At 40.2% G+C, this 27,145-nt stretch overlaps 3 protein-coding genes and 1 pseudogene across 3 annotated transcripts in view; 3 read left to right on the plus strand and 1 right to left on the minus strand.

Moving 5' to 3' along the window:
• EVA1A (eva-1 homolog A, regulator of programmed cell death) overlaps positions 1–27,145 on the minus strand; it is an 814,688-nt gene that overhangs the window by 404,798 nt on the left and 382,745 nt on the right. The gene's annotated exons all lie outside the window — the stretch shown is intronic.
• Positions 158–1,639, plus strand: LOC136616308 (serine/threonine-protein kinase SBK1-like; annotated as a pseudogene).
• On the plus strand, positions 11,882–14,141 carry LOC136616324 (serine/threonine-protein kinase SBK1-like). The gene is made up of 3 exons (XM_066594209.1): positions 11,882–11,999; positions 12,949–13,151; positions 13,371–14,141. The coding sequence occupies exons 1-3, from the start codon at positions 11,882–11,884 to the stop codon at positions 14,139–14,141; spliced, it is 1,092 nt and encodes a 363-aa protein (XP_066450306.1).
• On the plus strand, positions 23,868–26,049 carry LOC136616340 (serine/threonine-protein kinase SBK1-like). Its single transcript, XM_066594210.1, has 3 exons — positions 23,868–23,985; positions 24,859–25,061; positions 25,279–26,049. Exons 1-3 carry the CDS (start codon positions 23,868–23,870, stop codon positions 26,047–26,049), a joined length of 1,092 nt encoding a protein of 363 aa, XP_066450307.1.

Below are 27,145 nucleotides of genomic sequence, written 5' to 3' on the forward strand. Positions count from 1 at the left end.
ATATTTTGTAGTTTGATCTTCAAAGTGTCATGTTATGTTTCTTATATTCTTGTAATTACCTTTTGCTATTCATTTATATAATGCCTACATATTCCATAGCACTAATCATGTATTTTGTGTGACAGGGTCTTCAAAAGAGTGTATCTTCTAAGCAGCAATGGAAGGAACTGCAGAATTTGAGATTCAGAAGATTGGTGAAAGTGATTTCCAAGTCTTGAAACATCTTGGCCAGGGAACCTATGGTCAAGTTCTCATGGCTCGTGAGATGAAAACAGGTAAGCCCACCATCAAAAATACTAATCATATTTATTGAATGATCTAACTCGGAATGGTTACTGTGCCAAATGCTTATTACCTTAAGAAATGTTTAAAGAGTTAGAATGAAAAGCTTAAGACATTCTATGTACTCCATTAGTTGTGTGGTCAATGGGGTTTAAAACAGCGGTAAATGGGGATTCTGAACAGGGTAAATTTCTCTATTACGTAAAATTTGTTTAATAGGGTATATTATTGCTTTTTAAACAGAGAACACCTTTATGGGAGTTTTTGGATTAAAAGAAATGTATATACCTAATTATTACATTCGGAATTAATTGAGGGGTCATCTGTTCACCATCTTTACTTATTGGCCAAGGATTAGAACATTGACAAAAGATAGACAATAGGTAATCAGGGGGATCTCAGCATTAGCATACTTTGTGATGAACTTTCTTCCAAGGAACCCTTCTCACAAATATTTTCCAAAACTGAGAAACTCTTTAAGACGATTAATTAAAATGTATTCATCAATTCCTGCATTGCATTTGAGGCTTTTTTTAATGTTAGCATTTATATCTAACCAGGAGACATTGTTGCCCTGAAATTGATGAAGGACCGAACAAAGTTGGAAGCTTTCATCCATGAATTACAATCATGTTATCAGGGCATCATATTCACTTACCTCTCCTTTAGGAAAGCCATGGACCATTATATTCTGACCCAGTAATTGGCTCCTGCAGGATCCCTCCATTCCCTAATTCAGGATGATTTAAGTATTTCAATATCAAATTGTCAAGTATTGAATGAAATTTAAATATTAAGCCATATTGGAAATGTATTTTTGATCAATATTGTGAAAAAACATGCACAAGGATGTTTCATATTTCTGGAGATGTTTTAGATGTGCTAGATTTGCTAAAATACTCTGGATCTGATACATTTATAGACTATTTTAAATTCAAGTAGAGCACATATCTAATGATCTCCCTTACTTTTCTAGGCCAGAATCCCAGAAGTGATGGTAAAGCGTTGTGCATTGCAGTTGATCGGAGCTCTGGAGTACATGCACAGTAGGGGTCTGGTGCATAGAGATGTGAAACCAGATAATGTCTTACTAATGAACAATTAATGTTAGCACATCAAATTGAGTGACTTTGGTCTGACTCAGGTTATTGGCAGTCTGGTTCCATCTATGGCACCCATTATACCCTACATGGCTCCAGAGCTCTGTGAATTGAAACCCAGAGACAGCATCATCTTGGATCCCAGTGTGGACATATGGGCCCTTGGTGTGCTTCTCTACACAGTTTTCACTGGGTATCTTCCATGGGAAAGAGCAATGCACAACGATGAACTATTCCAGAGATTTGTCCACTGGTAAAAAGATCTGCACCGTGTTCCACCTCCAAGGAACTGGACCGAATTCAACCAGAATGCTCTGCATTTTTTCCACATTCTGCTCTCCAAGATCCCAGGATCCAGGACTGCTCTCCTAAACCGATATTGATGTATATTTCTGTACGAGTCCTGCTTCAGAATGGGGCTTAACTTTAAGATAAAATGGCCTTTTAGATGATTCAATTATCGTTTGAACAAGCTAGTCATGTCATCGCTAGCTTAATCGCTCTTGTGCAGCCCATTAAGACAGGCAGATACATCATTGGCTCATTCAAACAAGTGTTATAAAGTAAATTTGAAAGACTGAACAAGTGAATAAAAGGGACTGAATGAATGCTGTTTAAACCAAACGAGTCAACAATGATTTTTATGCCTGCACATCATTAACGAATAGTCCACTATGATCATCTTTTAATCATTCACTTGCATTTAAAAAAACAGAACGATTATTATTGACTGGCTCACTTGAATGATAATTATAACCATTCAGTCTAAAAGATCCAATTGAAAAATCATCTGCAGATGTAATTGTCTAGCATTCAGAGATAACACAATACAGGGGAGACTGTATAATGCCAAGCTGAATGAAGGAACTGCAGAGTGGTTTTCTCATGAGTTACTATAGTCTTCTACAGCAAGAGGCATTGTAGTCAGGCAGGTTTTACCTCGCTTGTCGTCTTCTGCATTTTCCGCTCACAGCACACGGCTATATAACAACTGGGCGCTCAGAGCGGGGAACAGCTGAATGCAGAAGACAAGCGGGGATGCCTCACTTGTCTTCTGCATCCTCCGCTGGCAGCTCAAGGTGATTGCTCATCTTGAGCGATCTTGCGCTGTCAACGACACAACTATAAATCGCTCTAAAGTCACTTGAGTGACAGCCTTGAGTGCTCACTGTGTCTAAATGGGCCTTTACTAGGACTACATCTCTGAATAGAGCCATGGACAGACCCTGTACAAGCAGCTTATGTTACACCTGAACTATGCCGGGCAAGGTCAACCACCATTTCCACATGTAGCAAGCTTGTAAGAGATCTTGCAGAAGCAAAGCCTTCATTAGTCCTTTTCAGACTGGAGTTTATTGGGGACACCAGGGGAAATTTTTGTGTATTATATAAAAATTGGACCACATTTCTTACAGCTGAAAAACAGGAGTAGAACTGCTAGTCCTAGTGATGGAAGCACGCTTGTAATATACAAGTATTATGGTGGGAGGGGGAGCAAGTTAGCCAGCATTCTAGCAGGCAGCATGTGATAGTATATTACAGTCTAAGGATTTGCCTATTGCAATATGTGTTTTATCATGCTTAATAACTATTACACTAGTCTGTTCCACAAGAATGCGGACAGCAGACTGACAGATATACAGTAATAGCGCCTTTTGTCTCCTTTATACATAAAAACAAAATAGATAAAGAAAGACCACTTTTACAAAAGCAGATCAATCATTTAGGTTCCCACATCCAGCTTCAATCTGAATGATTGGCATTCAGTTGGGGTATGCATTTCCACTGAATGATGAATGAGAATTTGTTCGCTCCTTGTAGGTTATTGAGTTTCTGCATGCAGAAAATGGAATGACTGATCGGCTCGTGTAAACAATCATTCCCCTATGAGCTGCCTGCTTCCTGTGAATGGAGGCAGGCGGGGTATAATCATCTCCATCCCGCTCCACCTCCATTCAGTCAGCGATTCTTCTTGTGTTAAAGGGGTTGTCCCGCGAAACAAAGTTGGGGTATACACTTCTGTATGGCCGTATTAATGCACTTTGTAATGTACATTGTGCATTAATTATGAGCCATACAGAAGTTATTCACTTACCTGTTCCGTTGCTGGCGTCCCCGTCTCCATGGTGCCGTCTAATTTTCAGCGTCTAATCGCCCGATTAGACGCGCTTGCGCAGTCCGGTCTTCTCCGTGTTGAATGGGGCTGCTCGTGCTGGAGAGCTGCTCCTCGTAGCTCCGCCCCGTCACGTGTGCCGATTCCAGCCAATCAGGATGCTGGAATCTGCAATGGACCGCACAGAAGACCTGCGGTCCACCGAGGGTGAAGATCCTGGCGGCCATCTTCGCAAGGTAAGTAAGAAGTGACCGGAGCGCGGGGATTCGGGTAAGTACTATCCGTTTTTTTTTTTCAACACATGCATCGGGTTTGTCTCGTGCCGAACGGGGGGGCTATTGAAAAAAAACGAAACCTGTTTTGGCGCGGGACAACCCCTTTAATGCACAAGAACGTTATGCGCTGGGACGCCTTGTTAGGCATCGGCACCGGACAGATTGCCCCACGTAAAGGGACCCCAACATCCAGTATGCTAAAGAAAAATATTGAAAACTTAAATAAAACTATTAAAAAAAAGAAAAAGTTAATGCACTACGCAGAGCATTGTACGGCCATCTTTGATCGGCTCACTACTCCTACTAATACCAGTCCACCATACCTGCAGCCACCAACTACTAGGCCTACACAACCAAACATCTGTCCTGTCAATTGTTTAATACTGCTCTGCTACTCATGGAGCTACTTCAAGGCTTACACAATGACCATGTGTATGTGTGTATGTATGTGCGTATAGTCACCAGCTGGCATCTGCCACCCAAAAGAGGATTAATTTAACCTTTTACTTTTTAAAAAATATATAAAGCATAACTTCCACTAGCACAGTACGGTTTAAAACAATTAGTTACCTACCTGTACCATCCACTTACCAATTGCCATTCATTTATGCATTGGCATAGATGTTGCCATAACTTAACTTTACCTTAAAAACAGCTTTAAAGTCAAAGTACTTCTATGGCCTCCAAGGTGCCCTAAGAGTGTTATACGGGGCTTTTATGTCTCTGACAGTGTTATAAACCAGTATTAGGGGTATTGATCAATTTCAGATTCATTCGACTAATTAGAACTAAAAACTTTTTGCTTACATTTTGTCAAACAGGCAAAACCAAAACTTTTGAAAAGATTCCTCCTCACTAGTAACGATTAGAGATGAGCGAGCGTACTCGGATAAGCGGTACTCGCTCGAGTAATTGGCTTTATCCGAGTATCGCTGTGCTCGGGGCTAAAGATTCGGGTGCCGCTGCGGCTGACAGGCGAGTCGCAGCGGGGAGCAGGGGAGAGCGGGCGGGAGAGAAGGAGAGAAAGATCTTACCTCTGTTCCTCCCCGCTCTCCCCTGCAGCTCCCCGCTCCGTGCCGGCACCCGAATCTTTAGACCCGAGCACAGCGATACTCGGATAAAGCCAATTACTCGGATAAGCACTACTCGCTCGAGTACGCTCGCTCATCTCTAGTAACGATCATTCATCCCCGCACTACAGAGGATCGTCCTTTGTACACAGGTTCATTGTTGGCCAGCACTCCGTACCATGGGCAGATTTACCCAAGGAGAACTGTTTAAACGTCTGTTCTTTATTGGCTTTCTAAAAGTCACCACATGTGATCTGTACAAGGTTTAAAGCCAAAAGTAACATTTTTACGAGTAGTAACAGCAGATTATAAGGAGCTCACTGCACAAGGTGGGCAAGAGAAAAAATATATAAAAATTTAAAAAAAACATTGAAAACCAGTTGTCACATACATAGCTATGGAAATGGATCTCTCCATATGTGGCATTATTTCAGTGGTGGTAATCCATACAATGTTGCTGTATATTGTGAACATTTATAAGTGCAGGAACAGGCAGGAAAACCTACAAAATTCTGTTTCAAAGGACAAAAGTTAGCCATCTGTAGATATTGCTGCCAAACTTGGCATCATTTTACTCATAAGAGCATATAAAATATAGCTAATAAAAATAGTAAATACTGCAGAGAAATCACACAAAAAAAGTTATGACTCCTTGGAAACCCATAATGCCATTCCATCACTTGGATAAAATATGGAGGAAAAATATGCTGGTGTGATAAGTGGCCGTGTTCTGTGGCTCATAATCCAGAGATGATGTAAATCTACTTATTTCACATGGCATTATTTATTCATGGTTAGGTTTTATTTTTGTAAGTTTTTGCCTCCACATTTGCGTTTATTGGCATTTTCTATTGGGCAAATACAGGTCCGCATTTACCCTGCAGAAAGCAACAATGCCAGCAAATACAGATAACTTAGCAACCGCCTTTCATCAGAAACAAGTATTCCGGACGTGTAACACGCTGGTCTGACAGCGGTCTTAAGGCAGCTCGGTGTAGGGGCAGGTAAAGCTTCCATAATTCTCCTCCAGTGTTATAATTTGGCTCAGACATGTTTAGTACTTTGACCAGACTGAAGTCACTTTGCCTTTTGCAGAAGTCACAAGTCTTGTTGCTGTGCTCTGGGGACCCCCTGACCAGGGCTGAAGAACCCCCAGAGTTCCTAGGAACCCTGGTTGGGAAATCTAGTTTGCAATCTTTACCCAGTTGAGTAGCTATAGGGGAGGAAGAGGTTGCTAATTAGACCCCACTAGGGTAGGGCAAAATGCAAAGCACAATGGAAAATTTAACTAAATTCATGAAAATGGGATGGGAGCAGTAACTAAAGGGTTAATCTTTTTTGCTTTGACCCTCTTACTTCCCCCAACTCAAATCTTAGTGCTCAAAGAGGTCTTACTACTTTTCTGAATAAACTTTCAGCTGCCTTATTATTCTTCTCCCCGCCTAGCCTTGTGCTCACAGGATCTGATCATTACAATGGTCAGCTGTTTACAGCTCATTATCCTGTCAGTGCTGGATGTTGTGGCCCCATCATGTTACAATTACTTATATTAGCTACACAGTTATGGGTGGAACAACAAAATGGGAACAACAGTTGCCTGAAGGCCCAAAACTAGTTGGCATAAACATTTTCTTAGTCACACTTCTCCTTGAATGGGTATCCCAACAATAGACCTTGATGGCTTTATCCCTAGTAAATACCCTAAATGTCTGATGGGTGCGATTCCCGGCCATCACATTGAGGGTTCATCTAGACATCAGTATTTGCAAGCCCCCCCCCCCCCCCCAAAATAAAAAATTTGCAATGATTGTGGAATAATTGATTACAACTGTAAATTGTTTTTTTTTGCAAAAAGCTGAAAGTTTGTAAAATAAACCCAAGTAACCCAACATAACAGAAGTGGTTTCTCCAGATTCACTACAAAATGCCACTTTTAATGATTACTGCAGTCTCAGATTTAGCCCCTTCACTACAAGAGTCTTTTGTAATTAATAAAGCACCTTTCGCCGTTCTGACCTTCCGCAAACACAAAGCATAACTGGACCCCGACTTATGACAGCGTTTCTAAGGAATCCTAGCCCATTTCTCTTGAACAATGGCCTCTAGTTTATGAATATTCCTTGGGTTGTGCGCTGTAACCACCTTTTCATCCCAAAGATTTTCTATGGGGCTCAAGTTAGACGTTTGATGGCAACTCAAGCATCTTCCGGGACTACTGCTGAAACCAAGCCTTGGTGGTCTTTGCTGTTTGCTTCAGATTCCTTACAGAAAGCATGACATTTTCTCATCTGATCTCCACATACATGACTGAAGCCATCTTGTGCTCCAAAGATTGCAGTTTTTCAGTGACAGGAAGCAAAGCAGATGCAGTCCATCACTGAGCCACCGCCATTCCTCACGGTCGGTAGGGTGTTTTTTTCTTTTTTTCCAGTATATGCTTCATTCTTCCTGCTCCAGACATACCTCTGATGGGCCTGGAATGTCAGTTTTGTTTCTTAGTTCATGTAACTAAAAACACAAAACCTAAAAGGATTCTGTTCTATATCATGAAAAACAAAAAACTGGAACTTTCTGGCCCTACAGATCAGCGGGTCTGGAGGAGGAAGAATGAAGCATACACTGAAAAGATTGTCCTGCCTACAAGGCTGGGCTTCAGAAGCAACTCTAGAAGATTGAGTGGTCGCCCGTCACATGACGAACTCCATAAAAAATATTTTTGGCTGGAGTTGAAGGCGGCAGTTGCAGCATGCAAACCAAGATATTTACTGGCTTTTTGGCCATTTCCTATGAGGAAGGTTCTAAGATTCCTCAAGAATGTAGTTAGAGGCTGGTGTCATAAGAGCAAAAGGTTCTCCCAAAACAAGACACGTCATGAAGGTGTGAAATATCTCTGAAATTAAAAGTCCTTTTTTGTGAATTCAGAGAAATCCCCTGTCATAAGTCGTGTTCAGTCTTATTTCAAACAAACCGAACTTGCAATGGGGGGGGGGGGGGGGGGTTCTTATTTGGTTCATTTGTACAAACTTATGAAAGTTTGTTAATTTGGCAAACAAACCGAACTTGCAATGGGGGAGGGGGGGGGGGAATAATTTTGATTACATACAAATTTTGATTATATATAACTACATCTGCAATGGAAACCCCTTTTATAATAGTGGGTAGGGATTGGAAGGATTAAATGCACAGGTCTGTCAGTTGATCAGTTAGTGAACATAAGTGATTGCTGATCAGCCCTGCATGTCCCCATGTGAAGATGTACTGCCAGCCTATGGGGGATGAACGATCGCAGTTATGGTCATTCATCCCTATAAGCTGATTTTTAGCCTATGTCAAGGAAAATCAAACAAGCGCCTATTAAAATGCATAGGATTCAGTGATCATTGTGTTTGGCTAGTTCTTAGCGAGTCTAAAAGGACGTTTTGGAGATACAGCGAGCAATTTAAAAGAATCATATCAAAATTAACTACTCATTTATAATAGTCATTTAATATTCTGAGATTCATTGCAGATATACAATAAAAAAAACTGCTGCAGGTGTCCCTTTAACAGAACCCACGTGTGTCCCCCTCTAGTGGGTTATAAGAGGACACATGATCTTTACTGCTTGATGGCCTTGACCACTCCTCAATGTCCCTGCTAAGGGCTCCCACACACTTGCGTCTTTCTTAATGCTGTGATATCGCTGCGTTTTTTTAACGTGATTGTCAGTGGGACTTTCTAATGTAAAAACCCATCACAAGTTCGTCCTTTCGGTTTTTTGTGCGATGTGTTTTTAACATTAGAAATTCCCATTGACAATCGCGTTAAAAACCGCAGCGATATCACAGCTTTAAAATGCTAGGGGGTAAGAGCCCTAAACAGAAGAATTTCATAAGCCTCCTGGGGAGGGAGACTGATTGTATGTAAAGGTTATGGTGGAGAATCCTTGATCTGAGCAGCTTTTCCTTAAAAAGTCTACATTCGGTCTATTCTGCATTTGCAGATCAATTTCATCTTTTGTTCTGTTATCAGCCATTTCATGCTGAAAAATGCTGCTTTTACACTATTTATCTCCATGATTTTATCCCTAGTTCTAAGAACCTCCAGATACACAGTGTACATGTATGTAAGATATTAGCAGGCAGACCAAAATATGTCCAGACCCTGTAGACCATCTTGGAGGTAATGCTGTTTAGAACATTGAGTGGTGAACCGATATGTACAATGTCATCACGTGAAAGTGACAGCCAATCATGGCATGGCGCTGTAATGTCGCTTTCATAGGCCAAAACTTCTATAAGTTCCCTGTGGCTATAATGTTACTATCTGGCACTGTACGCCTCAGGACATGTTAGCAGTGATTTTCTTAAGAATGTTTTAACATAATCATACACAAGAAAAATAAAAGAGGTCCACAAGCTAGCAGTAGGAACGTGCCCCGCCTTGTGACAACCCCATTACTTTATCAATATGGGGGGGATTGTAGGGAGAAGAAGCGAGCAAGTGGTGCCAGAGGGCTGGAAATGTAAGAGGGGGAGAACAGAAGTCGGCTTTACATGGGACAAATGTCGGGCTCATAAATGTCCGATAATAACTTATTACTTCTGTTCTTTCACAAAGCAGTGATAGTCATTCGGTGAACGGAGGTGGAGCGCGCCAAAGATCTCTTCTGGCCGCACATTCACTGTGAATGTGTTTACATTGTGTGAAAATTTGCTCAGTCACTTAACTTCAGGTGAGTTGAAACAAAACAAACTACTGAGCGATATTTTGCTCAACATCCTGTTTGGTTATCGCATGTAAACATGGGACCCATATTTTCAAATAAAGAACTTAAATTTTTAAAATAGATTTGAGAAACAATGTGAAGTGGATCAATCAACACATTTTTGTGGAGAGCGTCTCCCTTATATCAATTTCTCTAAGAGATGAAGTATCCTGTCTTGTGATTCTATGAAGGTAACATTTTTAAGTAATATTTTTGGCCAGCCCACTAATCTCCCGAGGCGTGTGTGGAGTAGGCTTTCCATGGTGTCCATATTTTATGAAAGAAGGCATGTGATAAGTTTGACCAACTGAGTAGTTCTTCAAAACTTTGTCCTGCCTGTTCTGTACTAGAAGAGTACTATTTTTTACACTGCAAATATAGCCCTTATGACCAAAAAAAAAAAAAGATCTACGCTGGCTCCAGTTTTATCTACTATGGAAACCCTGTACACCTCTAATGCTGTACTCTCATCAATAAAAGTAAACCTTGTTCTCCTTTTACTGATAAAACTAAAATAGGAGTAGAAAGTTGTAGAACTTGTCATCCTTAGAGAGACAAACTCTTTATATGGGCAGACTGCTAAGCTAACATAGTAGCAATAATCATTCAAGTAAATGGAGGTGGTGTGGGCCAGGATTGTCCCAACCGGCCAGCCCACCCACCGCTATTCACAGAAAGTAAGTCATTGAAACACGGAGTGATTCCTGTTTACAAGGGCTGATAAACACTTGGTATATCGTTTTGCTAAAAAGAGGACTCCGACAAGAGCGATTTCTTGCTTGGTGCCCTGTGAGAGGCGGCAAGTACACAAGATGATCAATCACCCGAATTCACTGATTCCAGTGAGAATTCGGGCAATTGTTTCATATAAAGTACCCTCAAAAGGGGTTGTATCAGAACAATTTATTCACTATTCACAGCATAAAAAGGTATAAACTTGATCGGTAAAAGTCTCATTGCTGAAACCCTAGCCAATCTCAAGAATAGGGGTCCCATATTCCACACTCTTCTCACTGCAGGGTTTACTGTGTCACCTGCAAACAATGAGAAGACTGAATGGAAAGCTTGTCGCACAAGCTCCATTTGCTTTCAATAGGGCTGCCAAGTACCCACATTGCACACCCAGTCGGGTATTTCCATCACACCATTGAAATTAACGACGCACTGAACATGCAGCATGTTCAGCCAGTGCTCCATTCAGAGCGATGTCGCTGCAGGGGAGAAGCGATCCCTACAGAAATAGTAAATTGGGACATGGGAGGCCCATTCTCCAGATCCACGGGGGTCTCAGAAGCAAGTGCCTCTCCAATTATAGTTATCCCTTATCCTGCATTTAAGGGATAACTTGATATTCTGGTACAACCCCTTTAAGCTTTTTTTTTTTTTACATTAAACTTGAAAAGCTTTTTACCAATAGACGTGTTATTGGAGGATGGAGTTTCTGGATAAGTTGTTCTCATAGACTCAATACAGTCCAGTAAGACCTTGCATATAACTGAAAGTTCATCTCTCTTCAGTCGCCTGTATGAGCTTTCTTGTAATAGATATGGCATGAGGCAAACTAAATTAAAGATGATTTTGAAATGGCTATAAAAGAGAAATCCATATACCTTACATAGAAGCAAAATTTGCCCCCACAACTTAGGTAGAGGGGGGGGGCGATAGTATGTATAAAGCCACCAAATGTCTTTATTATTAGCAAATGGCAAACAGATGCCAAGAAAACCTTGACTTCTCCCTAGTATTCCTCCTCACCTAAGCAAGTCAATGTCCAGTCACAAAACCTTTCTAAAAAGGTCAACTTGCAGGTGAAATCTTCGTTTGCATATGACTAGAGGAGCATTAATTTCCATTGTCTTAGAAAGAGGAGGGACCTCAAGCTCTTGGCCATAAAAGACAGTTGGACCTCTTGGACTACAGTCACTTCTTGAGCACTGGATCTCCTAAAACTCCTCAAGAGTTTACCTTGTGGATTGAGACACTCAAGCTCTTGCCACCCAGAACACCACATTCTTCATAGAACACAAGCGGATCTTCATTGCCCAGGTATGTTTCTATCCATACTAGGTTTCCAACTTTTGGCCAACATTTAAAAATATGATTTATTAAACACACAAAATGGAAGCCTACTGTTCCATTTAAGATCCTCAATATTATGTTTTGTAGTTTGAGCTTCAAATTGTCATGTTTTATGTTTCTTATATTTTTGTAATTACCTTTTGATGCTCATTTATATAATGCCCATGTATGTTTGTGCGACAGCATCTTCAAAAGAGTATATCTGCTAACCAGCAATGGAAGGGACTGCAGAATTTGAGATTCAGAAGATTGGTGAAAGCGATTTCCAAGTCTTGCAACATCTTGGCCAGGGGACCTATGGTCAAGTTCTCATGGCTTGTGAAATGAAAACAGGTAAGCCCACCATCAAAAATGTTAATCATATACATTTAATAATGTAGCTCAGAATGGTTACCATGCTAAATGCTTATTACCTCAAAAATATTTAAAGAGTTAACATGAAAAGCTTAAGAAAACATTCTATGTGATCCATTAATTGTATGGTCAATGGGGTTCGAAACCACAGTAAATGGGATTCTGAACAGGGTAAATTTTTCTATTCTGTAGCATTTGTCTAATAGGGTATATGATTTCTTTTTAACCAGAGAACACCTTTATGGGAGTTTTCTGGCTTTCCAAAAAAATCTATATATACCCCATTATTGAATTTGGATTTAATCGAGGGGTCATCTGTTCAGCATCTTTACTTATTGGCCAGGGATTAGAACATTGACAAAGATTGCCTAGTGTTGATCAGTAGGATCTCAGCATTAGTATAATTAGAAGGGTTCCTTGGAAGAAAGTTCATCACAAAGGTAAATGGGGATTCTGAACAAGGGAAATTTTTCTATTATGTAAAATTTGTCTAATAGGGTATATGATTCCTTTTTAACCAGAGAACACCTTTATGGGAGTATTCTGGCGAAAAAAAAAAAAAAAAAAAAAAAAAATTATATTATAATATATATATATATATATATATATATATATATATATATATATATATATATTATATAAAAATCTGTATGTTCCTCATTATGGAATTCTTAATTGAGGGGTCATCTGTTCAGCATTTTTACTTATTGGCCAGAGATTAGAACATTGACAAAGATTGCCTATTGTCGATCAGCGAGATCTCACCATTAGCATACTTTGTGATGTACTTTCTTCCAAGGAACCCTTCTAAACATTTTCTTCCACGGAGAAACCCTTAAAGACTATTATTCAAAATGTATTGGCCATTTCCTGCATTGCATTTGTGTGTTTTTTTACATTTTAAGTGTTTGCATTTATATCTAACCAGGAAACATTGTTGCCCTGAAATTGATAAAGAAGGACCGAACAAAGTTGGAAGCTTTCATCGATGAATTACGCGTGTCCACCTATTTATCAAGTTATGAAGGCATCATTTTCACTTACCCCTCCTTTAGGGATTCCATGGACCATTATATTCTGACCCAGGAATTGGCTCCTGCAGGATCCCTCCATTCTCTAATTCAGGATGGTGTAAGTATTTCAATATCAAATTGTCAAGTAATAAATGGAATTTGGATATTAAGCCATATTGGAAATGATAATTATTCTGAAAGAACATGCACAATGTTTAATATTTCTAGAGACTTTTATATGTCCTAGCTTTGCTAAAATACTCCAGATCTGATAAATTCATAGACCATTTTCAATTCAAGTAGAGCACATGTCTAATGATCTCCCTTACTTTTCTAGGTCGGAATCCCAGAAGTGATGGTAAAGCGTTGTGCATTGCAGTTGATTGGAGCTCTGGAGTACATGCACAGTAGGGGTCTGGTGCATCGAGATGTGAAACCAGATAATGTCTTGCTAATGGACAATGAATGTCACCACATCAAACTGAGTGACTTTGGTCTGACTCAGGTCGTTGGCAGTCTGGTTCCATCCATGGCACCCATTATACCTTACATGGCTCCAGAGCTCTGTGAAATAAAACCCGGAGAAAGCATAATCTTGGATCCCAGTGTGGACATATGGGCCCTTGGTGTGCTTCTCTACACAGTTTTCACTGGGTATCTTCCATGGGAAAGAGCTATGCATAACGATGAACTATTCCAGAGATTTGTCCACTGGCAAAGAGATCTAGACTGCGTTCCACCTCCAAGCAACTGGACCGAATTCAACCAGAATGCTCTACATTTTTTCCACATTCTGCTCTCCCAAGATCCCAGGACCAGGACAATTTCAACTGCTCTCCTAAATCATATTGACCTTCCTTGGGGAGTAGAAGAAATTTTAGAAATTGTTATTCAAGAGGAGGATGTTGAGATGGGTCATTATGTCAATGAAGTGATCATCATTGAAGAGGAGGAGCATTACATTGTGGTGGAAAACCATGGGGATATTGAATGCATCATTGTGGCAGATACCACCGATGAATCTCTACCCAGCTCCACCGAGTCTACATTGCTCCATTGGCCTAATGACACCAACCTTTGCTTGGGATCTGAGGTGGAAATAGTTTAGATCAGAGTTGGTGACAACTCTCTGGAATAGCATACCATCACTACATGCATAATATCATTACCCTAATAAAACGCAATTTATTAAATGTCTACTTTGAACATTTTGTGGAGTAAACTGTCTGAAAACATAAAATTGGTTATCCAATTTTGCCTTTAGCAGAACAAAATATTCATATTTTAATTTTATCTATACAATCCAATTATAACTGGGGTGCATATCAGGAGAACATCGTTCTACCACTAGTCAGTCCAAACATGGAATATTGTTTTTAGGTTTAGGTACTGATGCACAGAAAGTCATATCTGAGCTCAAGCTGGGGCGACTAAAGTAAAAGTTAGAATGGGTGGACTACAGTACCCAGAGAGGGTATCAATGTGAGCACCATTTAGTAAATATATCAGGGTTTACTATAGAGCTCTCCCATCCTCATTTTTTATGTAGCACTGCATAAAATGGTGGTTCTTTATGCAAGAGCAATGGAACTCTCTGCCCAAGGAAGCATTCAGTGGTGAGGTTAAGTCCTCTATCAGCTTTAAAGCATCACAATCAGAACTGGCACCAGGCAATGTTCACACTGGGCAAACAGTCCCATGCATAACACTAAAACCAACACCAATGACAAGCAAAGTGGGGAGGGGGGAATCTAGCCCTATCAGCTACAAGAGGGAAAACCTCAAACAAGGTGATCACCACAATAAGAGCAGCCCCACATCCCTAGCCTGCACGGTCCCAAGGTGGAAACAGGAAGTGCCTATAGATGAAAATAAGATTGCTCCATGCATTCACACTAAATGTACAATTATCTGTTTACATGGGCCGATCATTTGATTTTTATGCCACAGAAACTGGACAAATGAATTATTATTCACTGATGGTATTTACACTGAATACCATTATAGTTTAGGCTCCTGCAATCCAGCCAGAATCTGAATGCACCGTTTTAGAGTGAGAAGTCCATGGGCGATTTTTCACTGCGTTTCCAGCAGCAATATTCCGGCCGCAGGAAATGGAATGAACGCCTTCCATAGACTTACTATGTAAAGCACAGCCCCACTATCCATAAGAGGAGAATCATAGCGTTTCTCCGCTCGCAGGATTTAAATCACAGCATGCTGCGATTCTCCACGGTGAGCCTGTCAGATAGGCTCAGCGCAGAGCGCTGTCAGCTCTCCCCTGCACCCAGCGGCGGCTCCTGCGGTGGAGATCTGCTGCGTGATATCGCTATGCCCGTGGACAGGATGCCTAAGGGTCCTTTTACACTGAACACCTGGTACATTCATGAATTACACATCCTTCATATTGGGAACTAAAATGCTATATTTCACCTATGGAGACAGTGGGAAGAAGTTTAGAAGCAAATGTTAAATTTCTGTACAGATTGCAGTTGTGATCCTTTTATCATCACTGAGGACCTTGTAACAGAAAGTGTACAGAAATAAATTAATACCGGTTTATTCAAATGCCCGAGTCCTGCTTAGGAATGGGGCTTAAGATAAAGACAAAATAGCCTTTGATGATCCAATTATCGTTTGAATGAGCTAGTGACGTCACCGCTAGCTCAAATCGCCCTTGTCCAGCCCATTTAGACAGGCAGATACATCATTGGCTCATTCAAATGAGAATCATTCAGTCTTTCACCTTCACTGTATAAGCGAATGAGAGGGACTGAACAAGTGCTGTTTAAACCGAACGATAAGTGAACAAGTTAATGATTGACTATTCGTTCATGTTGTGCAGGCATAACAATCATTCAGTCATTGCTTGCATTAAAAACAGAATGATAAGCGCTGACGTTCGCTTGTTTAAACGTTTTTGATTATCGTTTCTTTAAAAATCATCTGCAGATGTAATTGTCTAACATTCAGAGATAAGACCATACAGGGGAGACTGTATAATGCCAAGGTGAAGAGCAGAATTGTTTTCTCATTAGTTACTATAGTCTTCTAGAACAAGAGGCACTTTAGTCAGGCCTGTCCCACAACTCAAAAACAGATTAAGGATATCCATGCATGACACAAGAAAACCCATAGTGGGCACTGGGGAATACTTTTCACCTATAGTGGCACTTGCTGCTAAAATTCTCCAGATTATAGCCGTGATTCGTTTATCCTTGAGGATCCTTGCAACCAAAAAAGAAAAAAAAAATTGTCGAAAGTGGAGAACAGCTTTAAAAAAAAATTTCAATAGACTTGGATTTCTATTTTAAACTTCCAAAGAAAGAATATTGAAAATTCTGCTAAAATGGGGATTTGTAGAAGTTGATAATGTACTGGTCCTGCTCAGGAATGGGCTTGGACTTCAAGCCAATGAAGAATCATTTGCAAATGTAAATATGTCCCTCATCCAGAGATAAAATACACCCAGACACTATACAATGCTCAGCTGGGTTATTGACTGCTGATATTAAGGTGCTAATTTAGGTGGCTTTCATTTTGGGGCAGTATACAGTAACTATTGTTTTCTTAGTATACATTATAATCCTTTTGAGGAGTTGTGTGAAATGCCTGGGAGGCAGAGCCTACTGATCATAGAGAATGTTACGCCCCTAACTAACTAGTTTAGTCTCCAGCCTACCATCAAGGTTTTCTATAGCACCTTTGAATTTATGTTTGTAGGATCCAGACTCGGGCGGTGATTATATATTTATTAGCTTCTGTTCTTGAGTCCTTTATTCCTTTTTAGTTAATTTAAAGTTGTTTTAGGAATCCCCTCAGTGAAGGATCCTTGAATTGCATTGGATTCCTTTGCATCAGTGTTATTGTTGACCCTAACTGCGACTACATCTCTGACTAGAGCCATGGAGAGACCCTGTACAAGCAGCTTATGTTACACCTGAACTATGCTGGGCAAGGTCAACCACCATTACCAAATGTAGTAGGCTTTTAATGGGTCTTGCAGAACACGAGTATAACGGCTAGTTCTAGTGACGGCAGCACGCTTGTAATATACAAATACTAGTCTGTTACACAAGAACGTAGATAGTAAACTAACGGATACAGTTACAGCGGCTCCTGTTTCCTTTATACATAAAAACGAAATAATTAGCAGATAAAAGTAAAACCACCTTTACTCGGGCAGATAAATCAGATGCCCACATCCAGCTAGAATCTGATTGGCATTCAGTCACTGCATGCATTTCCACTGAATGATAAATGAGATTTTGTTCGCTTCTCGTATGTCATCGAGTTTCTGCATGCAGCATATTGAATGACTGATCGGTCATGTAAATAATCTTTCACTTATGAGCTGCCTGCTTACTGTGAATGACTCCAGTCAGCAATTCTCGGTCCTGTGTTAATGCACAGGAACGGTGTGCGCTGGGATGGCCTGTTGGGCATCGGCAACTGACAGATTGCCCCATGTAAAAGGGAGTCTAACATCTAGTATACTAAAGAAAAATATTGAAAAAACTTACATAAAAAAACTTTAAAAAAGTTGAATGCACTAGAGACACATTTGCGTTTATTGGCATTTTCTATTGGGCAAATACAGGTCCGCATTTACCCTGCAGAAAGCAACAATGCCAGCAAATGCAGATGACTTAGCAACCGCATTTCATCAGAAACAAGTATTCCGGACGTGTAACACGCTGGTCTGACAGCGGTCTTAAGGAAGCTCGGTGTAGGGGAGGTAAAGCTTCCATAATTCTTCTCCAGTGTTATAATTTGGCTCAGACATGTTTAGTACTTTGACCAGACTGAAGTCACTTTCCCTTTTGCAGAACTCACAAGTATTGTTGCTGTGCTCTGGGGACCCCCTGACCAGGGCTGAAGAACCCCCAGAGTTCCTAGGAACCCTGGTTGGGAAATATAGCTTTGAAATCACAAAATAACGGAAGGCTTGGGAAAATTACTATTTTGCCAAAGTGTTTGCAATCTTTACCCAGTTGAGTAGCTATAGGGGAGGAAGAGGTTGCTAATTAGACCCAACTAGGGTAGGGCAAAATGCAAAGCACAATGGAAAATTTACTTAAATTCATGAAAATGGGATGGGAGCAGTAACTAAAGGGTTAATCTTTTTTGCTTTGACCCTCTTACTTCCCCCAACTCAAATCTTAGTGCTAAAAGAGGTCTTACTACTTTTCTGAATAAACTTTCAGCTGCCTTATTATTCTTCTCCCCGCCTAGCCTTGTGCTCACAGGATCTCATTATGACAATGGCCAGCTGTTTACAGCTCATTATCCTGTCAGTGCTGGATGTTGTGGCCCCATCATGTTACAATTACTTATATTAGCTACACAGTTATGGGTGGAACAGCAAAATGGGAACAACAGTTGCCTTAAGGCCCAAAACTAGTTGGCATAAACACTTTCTTAGTCACACTTCTCCTTGAATGGGTATCCCAACAATAGACCTTGATGGCTTTATCCTTTTTTAAACACCCTAAATGTCTGATGGGTGCGATTCCCGGCCATCACATTGAGGGTTCATCTAGACATTAGTATTTGCAAGCCCCCCCCCCCCCCCCCAAAAAAAAAAAAATTTGCAATGATTGTAGAATTGATTACAACTGTAAATAGTTTTTTTGCAAAAAGCTGAAAGTTTGTAAAATGAACCCAAGTAACCCAACATAACAGAAGTGGTTTCTCCAGATTCACTACAAAATGCCACTTTTAATGATTACTGCAGTCTCAGATTTAACCCCTTCACTGCAAGAGTCTTTTGTAATTAATAAAGCACCTTTTGCTATTCTGACCTTCCGCAAACACAAAGCATAACCGGACACCGGCTTATGACAGCGTTTCTAAGGAATCCTAGCCCATTTCTCTTGAACAATGGCCTCTAGTTTACGAATATTCCTTGGGTTGTGCGCTGTAACCACCTTTTCATCCCAAAGATTTTCTATGGGGCTCAAGTTAGATGTTTGATGGCAACTCAAGCATCTTCCGGGACTACTACTGAAACCAAGCCGTGGTGGTCTTTGCTGTTTGCTTCAGATCATTGTTCTGTTGGTAGATTCAATGATGCCCATGCTTCAGCTTCCTCACAGAAAGCATGACCATTTTCTCATCTGATCTCCACATACATGACTGAAGCCATCTTGTGCCCCAAAGGTTGCAGTTTTTCAGTGACAGGAAGCAAAGCAGATGCAGTCCATCACTGAGCCACCGCCATTCCTCACTGTCGGTAGGGTGTTTTTATTTTCTTTTTTTTCAATGATATGCTTCATTCTTCCTGCTCCAGACACACCTCTGATGGGCCTGGAATGTCAGTTTTGTTTCTTAGTTCATGTAACTAAAACCACAAAACCTAAAAAGGATTCTGTTCTATATCGTGAAAAACAAAAAACTGGAACTTTCTGGCCCTACAGATCAGCGGGTCTGGAGGAGGAAGAATGAAGCATACACTGAAAAGATTGTCCTGCCTACAAGGCTCGGCTTCAGAAGCAACTCTAGAAGATTGAGTGGCCGTCCGTCACCTGACTTGAACTCCAACTCCAGCCAAAAATATTTTTTGTGAAGGCGGCAGTTGCAGCATGCAAACCAAGATATTTACTGGCTTTTTGGCCATTTCCTATGAGGAAGGTTCTAAGATTCCTTAAGAATGCAGTTAGAGGCTGGTGTCATAAGAGCAAAAGGTTCTCCCAAAACAAGACACGTCATGGAGTGAAATATCTCTGAAATTAAAAGTCCTTTTTTGTGAATTCAGAGAAATCCCCTGTCATAAGTCATGTTCAGCTATTCAACTTGTTCTTATTTGGTTCATTTGTACAAACTTATGAAAGTTTGTAAATTTGGCAAACAAACCAAACTTGGAATGGGGGAGGGGGGGGGGTGGAATAATTTTGATTACATACAAATTTTAATTATATATAACTACATCTGCAATGTATAATAGTGGGTGGGGATTGGAAGGATTAAATGAACAGGTTTGTCAGTTGATCAGTTAGTGAACATAAGTGATTGCTGATCAGCCCTGCATGTCCCCATGTGAAGATGTACTGCCAGCCTATGGGGGATGAACGATCGCAGTTATGGTCATTCATCCCTATAAGCTAATTTTTGGCCTATGTCAAGGAAAATCAAACAAGCGCCTATCAAAATGCATAGGATTCAGTGATCGTTGTGTTTGGCTAGTTCTTAGCAAGTCTAAAAGGACGTTTTGGAGATACAGCGAGCAATTTAACAGAATCATATCAAAATTAACTACTCATTTATAATAGTCATTTAATATTCTGAGATTCCTTGCAGATATACAATAAAAAACTGCTGCAGATGTCCCTTTAACAGAACCCAAGTGTGTCCCCCTCTAGTGGTTTATAAGAGGACACATGATCTTTACTGCTTGATGGCCTTGACCACTCCTCAATGTCCCTGCTAAGGGCTCCCACACACTTGCGTCTTTCTTAATGCTGCGATATCGCTGCGTTTTTTTAACGGGATTGTCAGTGGGACTTTCTAATGTTAAAATCGCATCACAAGTTTGTCCTTTCGGTTTTTTGTGTGATGTGTTAACATTAGAAATTCCCATTGATAACCGCGTTAAAAACCGCAGCGATATCACAGCTTTAAAATGCTAGTGGGTAAGAGCCCTAAAAAGAAGAATTTCATAAGCCTCCTGGGGAGGGAGACCGATTGTATTTAAAGGTTATGGTGGAGAATCCTTGATCTGAGCAGCTTTTCCTTAAAAAGTCTACATTCGGTCTACTCTACATTTGCAGATCAATTTCATCTTTTGTCCTATCAGCCATTTCATGCTGAAAAATGCTGCTTTTACACTATTTATCTCCATGATTTTATCCCTAGTTCTAAGAACCTCCAGATACACAGTGTACATGTATGTAAGATATTAGCAGGCAGACCAAAATATGTCCAGACCCTGTAGACCACCATCTTGGAGGTAATGCTGTTTAGAACATTGAGTGGTGAACCGATATGTACAATGTCATCACGTGAAAGTGACAACCAATCATGGCATGGCGCTGTAATGTCACTTTCATAGGCCAAACTTATGTAATTTCCCTGTGGATGTAATGTTACTATCTAGCACTGTACGCCTCAGGACATGTTAGCAGTGATTTTCTTAAGAATGTTTTAACATAATCATATAAGAAAAATAAAAGAGGTCCACAAGCTAGCAGTAGGAATGTGCCCCGCCTTGTGACAACCCCATTACTTTATCAATATGGGGGGATTGTAGGGAGAAGAAGCGAGGAAGTGGTGCCAGAGGGCTGGAAATGTAAGAGGGGGAGAACAGAAGTCGGCTTTACATGGGACAAATGTCGGGCTCATAAATGTCCGATAAGAACTTATTACTTCTGTGCCTTCACAAAGTATTGATAGTCATTCAGTGACTGGAGATGGAGCGCGCCAAAGATCTCTTCTGGCGGCACATTCACTGTGAATGTGTTCACATTGTGTGAAAGTTTGCTCAGTCACTTAACTTCAGGTGAGTTGAAACAAAACAAACTACTGAGCGATATTTTGCTCAACATCCTGTTTGGTTATCGCATGTAAACATGGGACCCAGATTTTCAAATAAAGAACTTAAATTTTTAAAATATATTTGAGAAACAATGTGAAGTGGATCAATCAACACATTTTTGTGGAGAGCGTCTCCCTTATATCAATTTCTTGTAAGAGATGAGGTATCCTGTCTTGTGATTCTATGAAGGTAACATTTTTAAGTAATATTTTTGGCCAGCCCACTAATCTCCCGAGGCGTGTGTGGAGTAGGCTTTCCATGGCGTCCATATTTTAAGAAAGGAGGCATGTGATAAGTTTGACCAACTGAGTAGTTCTTCAAAACTTTGTCCTGCCTGTTCTCTACTAGAAGAGTACTATTTTTTACACTGCAAATATAGCCCTTATGACCAAAAAAAAAAAAAGATCTACGCTGGCTCCAGTTTTATCTACTATGGAAACCTGTACACATCTAAAGCTGTACTCGGTCATCAATAAAAGTAAACCTTGTTCTCATTTTACTGATAAACTAAAATAGGAGTAGAAAGTTGTAGAACTTGTCATCCTTAGAGAGACCAACTCTTTACATGGGCAGGCTGCCAAGCTTGTATAGTAGCAATAATCATTCAAGTAAATGGAGGTGGTGTGGGCCAGGATTGTCCCAACTGGCCAGCCCACCCACCGCTATTCACAGAAAGTAAGTCATTGAAACACGGAGTGATTCCTGTTTACAAGGGCTGATAAACACTTGGTATATCGTTTTGCTAAAAAGAGGACTCCGACAAGAGCGATTTCTTGCTTGGTGCCCTGTGAGAGGCGGCAAGTACACAAGATGATCAATCACCCGAATTCACTGATTCCAGTGAGAATTTGGGCAATTGTTTCATATAAAGTACCCTCAAAAGGGGTTGTATCAGAACAAGTTATTCACTATTCACAGCATAAAAAGGTATAAACTTGATCGGTAAAAGTCTCATTGCTGAAACCCTAGCCAATCTCAAGAATAGGGGTCCCATATTCCACACTCTTCTCACTGCAGGGTTTACTGTGTTCCCTGCAAACAATGAGAAGACTGAATGGAAAGCTTGTCGCACAAGCTCCATTTGCTTTCAATAGGGCTGCCAAGTACCCACATTGCACACCCAGTCGGGTATTTCCATTACACCATTGAAATTAATGACGTACTGAACATGCAGCATGTTCAGCCAGTGCTCCATTCAGAGCGATGTCACTGCAGGGGAGAAGCGATCCCTACAGAAATAGTAAATTGGGACATGGGAGGCCCATTCTCCAGATCCACAGGGGTCTTAGAAGCAAGTGCCTCTCCAATCATAGTTATCCCTTATCCTGCATTTAAGGGATAACTTGATATTCTGGTACAACCCCTTTAAGCTTTTTTTACATTAAACTTAAAAACCTTTTTACCAATAGACATGTTATTGGAGGATGGAGTTTCTGGATAAGTTGTTCTCATAGACTCAATACAGTCCAGTAAGACCTTGCATATAACTGAAAGTTCATCTCTCTTCAGTTGCCTGTATGAGCTTTCTTGTAATAGATATGGCATGAGGCACAAACTAAATTAAAGATGATTTTGAAATGGCTATAAAAGAGAAATCCATATACCTTACATAGAAGCAAAATTTGCCCCCACAGCTTAGGGTAGAGGGGGGGGGGGGGGCGATAGTATGTATAAAGCCACCAAATGTCTTGAATATATTAGAAAATGGCAAACAGATGCCAAGAAAACTTGGACTTCTCCCTAGTATTCCTCCTCACCTAAGCAAGTCATCATGTCCAGTCACAACAAAACCTTTCTAAAAAGGTCAACTTGCAGGTGAAATCTTCATTTGCATATGACTAGAGGAGCATTAATTTCCATTGTCTTAGAAAGAGGAGGGACCTCAAGCTCTTGGCCATAAAAGACAGTTGGACCTCTTGGACTACAGTCACTTCTTGAGCACTGGATCTCCTAAAACTCCTCAAGAGTTTACCTTGTGGATTGAGACACTCAAGCTCTTGCCACCCAGAACACCACATTCTCCATAGAACACAAGCGGATCTTCATTGCCCAGGTACGTTTCTATCCATACTAGGTTTCCAACTTTTGGCCAACTTTTAAAAATATGATTTATTAAACACACAAAATGGAAGCCTACTGTTCCATTTAAGATCCTCAATATTATGTTTTGTAGTTTGAGCTTCAAATTGTCATGTTTTAGGTTTCTTATATTTTTGTAATTACCTTTGGATGCTCATTTATATAATGCCCATGTATGTTTGTGCGACAGCATCTTCAAAAGAGTATATCTTCTAACCAGCAATGGAAGGGACTGCAGAATTTGAGATTCAGAAGATTGGTGAAAGCGATTTCCAAGTCTTGCAACATCTTGGCCAGGGGACCTATGGTCAAGTTCTCAAGGCTCGTGAGATGAAAACAGGTAAGCCCACTCTCAAAAATGTTAATCATATACATTTAATAATGTAGCTCAGAATGGTTACCATGCTAAATGCTTATTACCTCAAAAATATTTAAAGAGTTAACATGAAAAGCTTAAGAAAACATTCTATGTGATCCATTAATTGTATGGTCAATGGGATTCGAAACCATAGTAAATGGGATTCTGAACAGGGTAAATTTTTCTATTCTGTAGCATTTGTCTAATAGGGTATATGATTTCTTTTTAACCAGAGAACAGCTTTATGGGAGTTTTCTGGCTTACAAAAAAAATATATATTCCCCATTATTGAATTTGGATTTAATCGAGGGGTCATCTGTTCAGCATCTTTACTTATTGGCCAGAGATTAGAACATTGACAAAGATTGCCTAGTGTCGATCAGTGGGATCTCAGCATTAGTATAATTAGAAGGGTTCCTTGGAAGAAAGTTCATCACAAAGGTAAATGGGGATTCTGAACAAGGGAAATTTTTCTATTATGTTAAATTTGTCTAATAGGGTATATGATTCCTTTTTAACCAGAGAACACCTTTATAGGAGTATTCTGGCTAAAAAAAAATATATATAAAAATCTGTATGTTCCTCATTATGGAATTCTTAATTGAGGGGTCATCTGTTCAGCATTTTTACTTATTGGCCAGAGATTAGAACATTGACAAAGATTGCCTATTGTCGATCAGCGAGATCTCAGCATTAGCATACTTTGTGATGTACTTTCTTCCAAGGAACCCTTCTAAACATTTTCTTCAACGGAGAAACCTTTTAAGACTATTATTCAAAATTTATTGGCCATTTCCTGCATTGCATTTGTGTGTTTTTTTTACATTTTAAGTGTTTGCATTTATATCTAACCAGGAAACATTGTTGCCCTGAAATTGATAAAGAAGGACCGAACAAAGTTGGAAGCTTTCATCGATGAATTACGCGTGTCCACCTATTTATCAAGTTATGAAGGCATCATATTCACTTACCCCTCCTTTAGGGATTCCATGGACCATTATATTCTGACCCAGGAATTGGCTCCCGGAGGATCCCTCCATTCTCTAATTCAGGATGGTGTAAGTATTTCAATATCAAATTGTCAAGTAGTAAATGGAATTTGGATATTAAGCCATATTGGAAATGATAATTATTCTGAAAGAACATGCACAATGTTTAATATTTCTAGAGACTTATATGTCCTAGCTTTGCTAAAATACTCCAGATCTGATAAATTCATAGACCATTTTCAATTCAAGTAGAGCACATGTCTAATGATCTCCCTTACTTTTCTAGGTCGGAATCCCAGAAGTGATGGTGAAGCGTTGTGCATTGCAGTTGATCGGAGCTCTGGAGTACATGCACAGTAGGGGTCTGGTGCATAGAGATGTGAAACCAGATAATGTCTTGCTAATGGACAATGAATGTCACCACATCAAACTGAGTGACTTTGGTCTGACTCAGGTCGTTGGCAGTCTGGTTCCATCCATGGCACCCATTATACCCTACATGGCTCCAGAGCTCTGTGAAATAAAACCCGGAGAAAGCATAATCTTGGATCCCACTGTTGACATATGGGCCCTTGGTGTGCTTCTATACACAGTTTTCACTGGGTATCTTCCATGGGAAAGAGCTATGCACAGCGATGAACTATTCCAGAGATTTGTCCACTGGCAAAGAGATCTAGACTGCGTTCCACCTCCAAGCAATTGGACCGAATTCAACCAGAATGCTCTACATTTTTTCCACATTCTGCTCTCCCAAGATCCCAGGGCCAGGACAATTTCAACTGCTCTCCTAAATCATATTGACCTTCCATGGGGAGTAGAGGAAATTGCAGAAATTGTTATTCAAGAGGAGGATGTTGAGATGGTTCATTATGTCAATGAAGTGATCATCATTGAAGAGGAGGAGCATTACATTGTGGTGGAAAACCACGGGGATATTGAATGCATCATTGTGGCAGATACCACCGATGAATCTCTATCCAGCTCCAGTGAGTCGACGTTGCTCTATTGGCCTAATGACACCAACCTTTGCTTGGGATCTGAGGTGAAAATAATTTAGAACATCAGAGTTGGTGACAACTCTCTGGAATAGCATACTATCACTACATGCACAATATAATTACCCTAATCAAATGCAATTTAATAAAGGTCTGCTTTGAACATTTTCTTTGTGAGTAAATTATTCAAAATATTAAAATTGGTTATCCATTTTTGCTTTCAGCAAAACAGGAACAAACGATTCATTTATTTTACATTTTATCAATACAATCCAAATATAACTGGGGTGCATATCAGGGGGACATAGTTCCACCACTAGTCAGTCCAAACATGGAATATTGTATTTAGATTTAGGTATTGATGCACAAAGTCATCAGAGCTCAAGCTGGGGCAACAAAATAAAAATTTCAGTGGGTGGACTACAGCACCCAGCGAGGGTATCAATGTGAGCGTTATTTAATAAATATATCAGGGGTTACTACAGAGATTTCTCCCATCACCACTTTTTACGCCGCACTGTAAAAAGGGGCATTTTTAGATGTAGAAAGGTTGCTACACAACATAGGTGGTGGTCCTTTATGTAAGCAGTGAGACTCTGGAACTCTCTGCCTAAGGAAGCCATCAATGGTGAGGTTACATCCGCTATGAGCATTAAAGTGCCACACTCAGAACTGACAAGGCAATGTTCACATGGGACAAAACCATCAGTTAGTCCCATGTGAACACAAAAACAATACCAATCACAAGCAAAGTGAGAAGTTGGGGAATCTAGCCCCATCAGCTACAAGAGGGAAAACCCCAGCCTTAAGTATCACTCCAATAATTGCAGCCCTGCATCCTCAACCTGGGCCAGAAATAAGATTGCTCCATCCATCCACCTCAATTCTTACTAAGTGTCAGATTACCGGTTTACAAAACCTGATGATTTGAATTTTATGCCTACAGAAACTGGTCAAATAAATTATCGTTCGTCATTCACTGATCATTTATACAGATTACCATTATCGTATAGATTCCTGCCATCCAGCGAGGATTTTAATGATTCATCATTCTAGAGTGAGCAGCTCTCTAAGGGTCCTTTTACACTGAACACCTGGTGCATTCCTGAATTGCACATCCTTTATAATAGGGACCATGTAATGCTTTACTTCACCTGT

Source organism: Eleutherodactylus coqui, chromosome 1 (genome assembly GCF_035609145.1).
Source record: "Eleutherodactylus coqui strain aEleCoq1 chromosome 1, aEleCoq1.hap1, whole genome shotgun sequence".
NCBI lineage: Eukaryota > Metazoa > Chordata > Amphibia > Anura > Eleutherodactylidae > Eleutherodactylus > Eleutherodactylus coqui.